General features: G+C 34.4%; 1 protein-coding gene across 1 annotated transcript in view; it reads right to left on the reverse strand.

Moving 5' to 3' along the window:
• Positions 1-32: 32 nt before the first annotated feature.
• Positions 33-6394, reverse strand: part of LOC106472761 (ecdysone-induced protein 74EF-like) — a 24623-nt gene continuing 18261 nt past the window's right edge. The window contains exons 5-8 of the mRNA XM_013933417.2: positions 4044-4412; positions 2813-2875; positions 2057-2249; positions 33-1224 (exon numbers count right to left, since the gene is read on the reverse strand). Of these exons, the coding sequence (XP_013788871.2) occupies positions 1116-1224; positions 2057-2249; positions 2813-2875; positions 4044-4412 (734 nt within the window). The 3' untranslated portion in view covers positions 33-1115. The remainder of the gene's footprint in view (positions 1225-2056; positions 2250-2812; positions 2876-4043; positions 4413-6394) is intronic.

Consider the following 6394-nt stretch of genomic DNA (forward strand, 5'->3'; position numbering starts at 1 on the left):
AATTCACTGCATTTTTTCGTATTTTCTTATATACCTATACTTTGATTATATTTTTTTCTTTAAGTGTATCCTCTCATAAAGATAGCTCGTACTCGTCTCTTTTCTTATGTACTTGTACGTACGAAAGTTTAGAAATTCTGAAAGTTTCACGAAGCATTAAAGATCTTATGTATAAGTATATATATTATTTTATATTTTTTTGGAAGGCACATTTGAATCTCGGAACATTGTAGACATTACCAAATCAAAACCTGAACATTTTCAAAAAATTGTCGTGAAAATATTCCACCCTTTTTCGTAATGATTTAAACGCAAAGTAAATCAAACGTAAAAGAAATTTTTTTTGGAAATTTAATGCAGTTACTACACGGTAACGGACTTTAGTCGTGTAGATTTTACATTTTACTGCATAAAAGAAAATTAATTCTATTAAAACCGAATTAATTTTTCAAGGTGATTCAACTTTACCACTAGATGGCGACACTTTAAGTATTCCATATTATCGTAGTAGTGCATGTGTGTAAAAATTGTGTAGATAAAAAAAAATAATGTTTTACGTTCAATTAAATATGTTCTCATAGTCTTTTGGGTTTAAATTCTTTACTCATTTTACACCAGAGTATAATATTACAACTAAAACCCCGCTTTGTCAAGCACAAAGTAATACAACTATAGTATGATACACGCTAAAAAGTAACGAGCAAACGTATACACGAATCATTCACATATTGTTGATACGTCAAACAACATATATATATGCGTTGCATGTCGTTTATCTCACATTACAGCCATTAACAGTTGCTACAGATAACAACCTAGGTCATAGAAAAAATAAATAAATTTGTTTGGAATATTTGTGAATTAACAATGGATAGAAAGCGTCCTTTGAGATATATATATATATATATATAAAAATACAGTTTTCACAGTACGTTTTTATCTCGGCTGAAGTGTTGAAATGGTGACGGGTCTGAAAATTGTTCATTCAACAACCACGACAATATTTTCAAGACATGCGCAGTCAGTCCCCCTTCTCGGACACCTGTTCTGTTCCCATGACAACACCTAGCACACGTGAATAATCATGATCATCTCGGAACAAACCGTTGGTGATATCAGGCTCCCGAACAGTCAATCTCCACTATTTCTTTCGGTACCTCAACAAACTGGTACACCAGTCTTTGGCCATCTACTTTCGCTAAGATTCCTCTCTGATAGTAGTACCTAAAATACAAAGTCGTTAATCAATTAAAGGAACTTATAATTGAAGCAATAATACTTGAAAACACAATTCGGAGAAAAAAAACAACCTGTAATCCATTGCCTTTAAGTTCTATTACACAGATTTTCATCTATAGAGGTCGTTTATAGTGGTCAGTCTAACATTTGTGGTCAAATTAGTATCTTTATTGCAACAGTAATTCATTAAATACAAGATTTCTAGAATAATACAAAGGAATTCTAATCGCAGACGTCGAAATCTTTAAGTCCACTTGTCTTGGGCCTAACATTAGGCCTAAGTATGGCCTATATTCGATAGAGAGACAAATTAACACAGTAACTTGTGTACGTTTTTTGTTTTAGTTTAGTGAGGACTAAACTTTACCCTACGACCTTACATTAGACCTTTTAAAAACTTTGATAAGCTCTTAATATGTCGTTGTACAAAATTTGTACTGAATTATAATTACAACCACCTTTTTTTTTTACATCCGTTGAAATGAGTTCGCGCGCATGCGTATTTAGATAATAAGGTTCGCGCGCATTTTCAAAACACACAAAAACTGGGTGTTATTATAATAGATAAGCGAATTTTGTATGCTGTTAAGCGCAAGGCTGCACAATGAGTTTTCTCTACTGTGACCACCGCAAGGATCAAACCCAAATGTTAGCGTTATAAGCCCTCAGGGGGTGTGTGTGTGTGTCCTAGCAACAATACGCACTAAAGAATCGTTTGATTTACTGACGTAGACAAACGAACGTTATTAAGTTATCGTAATTGAATTTACGACTGAGAGTGAAAACGTACAAAACCAGCTTGGCTTGCTTGCCTCACCTGAGAGCACGACCCATCGTCTCGTAGTTCATGTCTGGCTTGTTTTTGTGTACTCCCCACAGCTTAGAAACAGCCTTCGAGTCAACCAGCTTAAAGATGCCTTTCTCTCTGTTCGTCCATTTTATGTAGTGAGGGCAGTATTCCTTGTCTTGTAGCAATTTAAGTAAAAACTCCCATAAGTACGTAGTCGAACCTATACAGAAACACACAAAAAAGAACAATATGTGACTTCGGACAAACACGTGAACATTTTCACTTGAAAAACTGAAATATGATTTACACAGTAATCATGCTGACCTTTAACATAATACCGAGGGTAAGTCTACCTTAGAAACCGAACTTATTGCTTGACCTACCAAAAAAAACATAAGGTGTTACGGGAAACCGAGTAACTTCTAATTTATCATTTGTTTAATCTATAACGCCCTCCAAGTTGATCATATGTCGGGAGTTAAAATTCAGTCTTTAATCTTCCAAACTCAAACCCTCCACACTTTTCCTTATATTACACTCTGTACCAGTCAAAAATCAAATCTAGATGTGTTTTGTGTATACTGAAAATTAAAAGACGCTTCTTTAACGATGACAATCTCCTTAAGCCTAATGAAACGCCTTTTAGATAAGCCTAACAAGAAATGCATTATCGAGATACTGTACGTGTTAGTGCGTAGACTTTTATCTATTTCTTTATTTCATTCGTGCAATTGGAAATTTTGAAAATGTCATACAGAGCATGCGTAATAACTGGCGACATACCTTCTTTGTTTCTTCTCTTGCCGGAAGATGAAATGTTACCATCAAAATTCTTCGGCTTTCGGCCTGACAGGAAAACAAAAAAACAAGTGGTCGGATACATGAACATTTCATTAACAGCGATTCGATTGTCTCGTAACGTGATAACTGTAATGTTACACTCTCGTTAACAGTGGTTGATATAAAATAATGCCACCGGGTTTAAAATTTTGACCTTACGAAAACGAAACTATTCATTTTTTGTCTAAAATATCGTACATACGGGCACTTTCTCTAAATAATGGGAATTACTTAACTCTAAACAGTAACGGAGTTGTATATAAAAAAACGAACAAGTTTACGTTTGTAAACGTTACATTTTATTCCATCGCCAGATGGCTTTATCATCACGTGTTTTTTTTTGTTGTTATTGTCTTTCTTTCTTACCTTACACATTTGTAACCTTAGAAACGTCAGTTTAACACTTGTTAAAATACTAAAAACTGGTAAAAAATATACATTTTCATAACATGGCATAACTTTTGCAAGTACTTTGTATTTAATATAATTAATGTTTTTATCGCATTACTAGTATCAGAAGACAACAGCAATTACCTATAGCCACCCCCACCCATCCACCCAGGTGACAGAGGCACAGTAGTAAAGTCTGCGGACTTACAATTCTAGAAACCGGGTTTCGATACCGGGATGGGGGAGCAGAGCAAAAATAGCCCATTGTGTAGCTTCAAACAAAAACCTAACAACTACCTATAAAATTTAGAGCCCCCCCAGTGGCACATCGGTATGTCTGCGGACTTACAACGATAGAATCCGGGTTTCGATACCCGTGGTGGGCAGAACACAGATAGCCCATTGTGTAGCTTCAAACAAAAACTTAACAACCACCTATAAAATTTAGAACTCGTGTATAAATAAGGATGACATTAAAATTAAATGATTGATACAATTAAGTTTTATATTTTAAAGAAATAACGTTATCACAATAACTTGTTATTTCGAAATACTATATGTATAATGATTGAATAATTTTATCAACATATTGACTGCAGAAGCACGTGGGATCACAAAATAATAATAAAGCAATTAAAAAAAAAAGGGAGAGAGAAAGATCAGAACCCGAGCGTTTTCGGAAATTGGATCTCCATTCTCCAGGTTTACGGTTTTCTTTCTTTTTTTTTTTTAAATTGTCAGAAAGAAGAGAAGATAAAAAAAAACTACAGTCGACAATATTTACCTTTCTTCTTGACTCGTGGCTGGAAAGAGAGATCTTCAACGTAGAAGGACGGATCTGTGTCGTTTCCAAGGTTACTGTTGCTATGAGCCGCCGTGATAACGGACGTTGGTATAGCAGATGGCTTTTCGGTGGGCGATTGAAGTCCGGAAGATGATGAAGGTCTTGGTAATGCCATGGGATTATTAGTCGGGGAGAGTTGAGAATGTTGATGTGGGTGATGGGGTAACCTCACGGGGTGAGATGAACTCGGACTCGTAAGATGAAGATGGCTTTGGGGGAATGGAGGTGCAGTATGATTGATCAGAGGGAAAGGATGATGCTGTAAAGTCTTGTAATGGCCCTCTGGCGGATAGGGAACGACACAAGGAACTATATAAAAAAAAACAGTTCGTAAAACATACTGTATGATGTAACTACCATGTCATTAATTTACAATGCATAACATATGTACGTGAAACAACTATCGTGAGATATTATTGGGTTTACGGTCGAACTGCCTAGATAATCAACTGATGAAGCAATGCATCCTAGTTTTTACAATAGAGCAAGGTAAGCGTTATTGTCTTGAGTTTTATTTTGCATTTCAGTACGTTCGTATGTTTCTTGCTCTGATAGGTCGTTAATATTAATTATCAATCTAATAAGTTCAACAATAAGATTATGTTTATATATATATATATATATATAATGTTTGTAAAGATAATTTAATATATCTTATAAAATACAAAGATAACTACATGGGTTTCAAGTTTACGTCACGCGGTTTCCTAGCAACGAGAAGTTCATGGATCTTATCTCTTAGCAACTGTCAGTGCCTTTTTGACTTAGTTATATGTGATACTTTAAAACTATAATTATATATTTTCAGATTTATCACCAATTTACAGCCGTCTGGAGCTTTAATGGGTCAATACAAACAATAGGTTTTCGGAAATAACATCGCCACCTAGAGTAATCAAAAGGCCCCAATCTCTAATATTAAAGTGTAAGAAGGTGATTGGTTGTTACGTCATATTACGTCATTAAATAAAATACGCGCACAATAAATGGTAGATTAAACCTTCTACCTCTTGCAACTATATAATAACGTACTAAAATCTCGTATTTGATTTTTATTCCTCTGGCAAATACGGTGCCCTTTCATTACAAACTTAACTCAAAAATAGAATATAAAATCGAGCGTTGCTTGAAAAGCGAGAAATGGATTAGGAAAAACCGTCTGAAATGTGAAATAAATTGTAAATTACAATAGTAATGCTATTCGTCAATAGATGGCGGAGTAGAGAAAACAAAGGGAAATTCAGATAAAACACACGGCAACAGTAACCTTGAAAAGGATATTGACTTCAGTATAACGACATATCCATCAAACTTGATTACAGAACTGTTTTACAGAAGCAGATGTAATACGTAGGGCACAGGTCTATAAGATAAAAGGCGGGATATCGTGTGGGCTGCTGTCTGATATTGGCAGAAAATAGTGTAACTGTGAATTTTTTTGGAAAAAACTCAAATCGGTTATCAAAAAAAGACACAGTAATCCCACAGTTCCGGGTTCAATAAAAACGCCAAATTCTACCGCTTTTTTTTTACGTACTATAACACTTAAATAATCACCTTGTTAATGATGTTTAATAACTTTAGCCATCGAGTATAAACTTAAAATATAACGAATTTCGAATACTACTACAAAGCTACACGATGGGCTATCTATGCTCTGCCCACCACGGGCATCGAAACCCGGATTCTAGCGTTGTAAGTCCGGAGACATACCGCTGTGCCACTGGGGGGGGGGCATCGAGTATAAGCCTAAAATGAGCTTTCAAACCTAATCGTTAATTTATTTCAATGTATTGACTATAATAATCTATGTTCTACTTTTGGTTATAATAATCCATGTTCTACTACTGGCTATAATAATCTATGTTCTACTATTGGCTATAATAATCTATGTTCTACTGTTGGCTATAATAATCTATGTTCTACTGTTGGCTATAATAATCTATGTTCTACTATTGACTATAATAATGTATGTTCTACTATTGACTATAATAATCTATGTTCTACTGTTGGCTATAATAATCTATGTTCTACTGTTGGCTATAATAATCTATGTTCTACTATTGGCTATAATAATCTATGTTCTACTATAGGCTATAATAATCTATGTTCTACTATAGGCTATAATAATCTATGTTCTACTGTTGGCTATAATAATCTATGTTCTACTATTGGCTATAATAATCTATGTTCTACTACTGGCTATAATAATCTATGTTCTACTACTTGGCTATAATAATCTATGTTCTACTATTGGCTATAATAATCTATGTTCTACTATTGGCTATAAT

Source organism: Limulus polyphemus, unplaced genomic scaffold (assembly GCF_000517525.1).
Source record: "Limulus polyphemus unplaced genomic scaffold, Limulus_polyphemus-2.1.2 Scaffold5585, whole genome shotgun sequence".
NCBI classification, from domain to species: domain Eukaryota; kingdom Metazoa; phylum Arthropoda; class Merostomata; order Xiphosura; family Limulidae; genus Limulus; species Limulus polyphemus.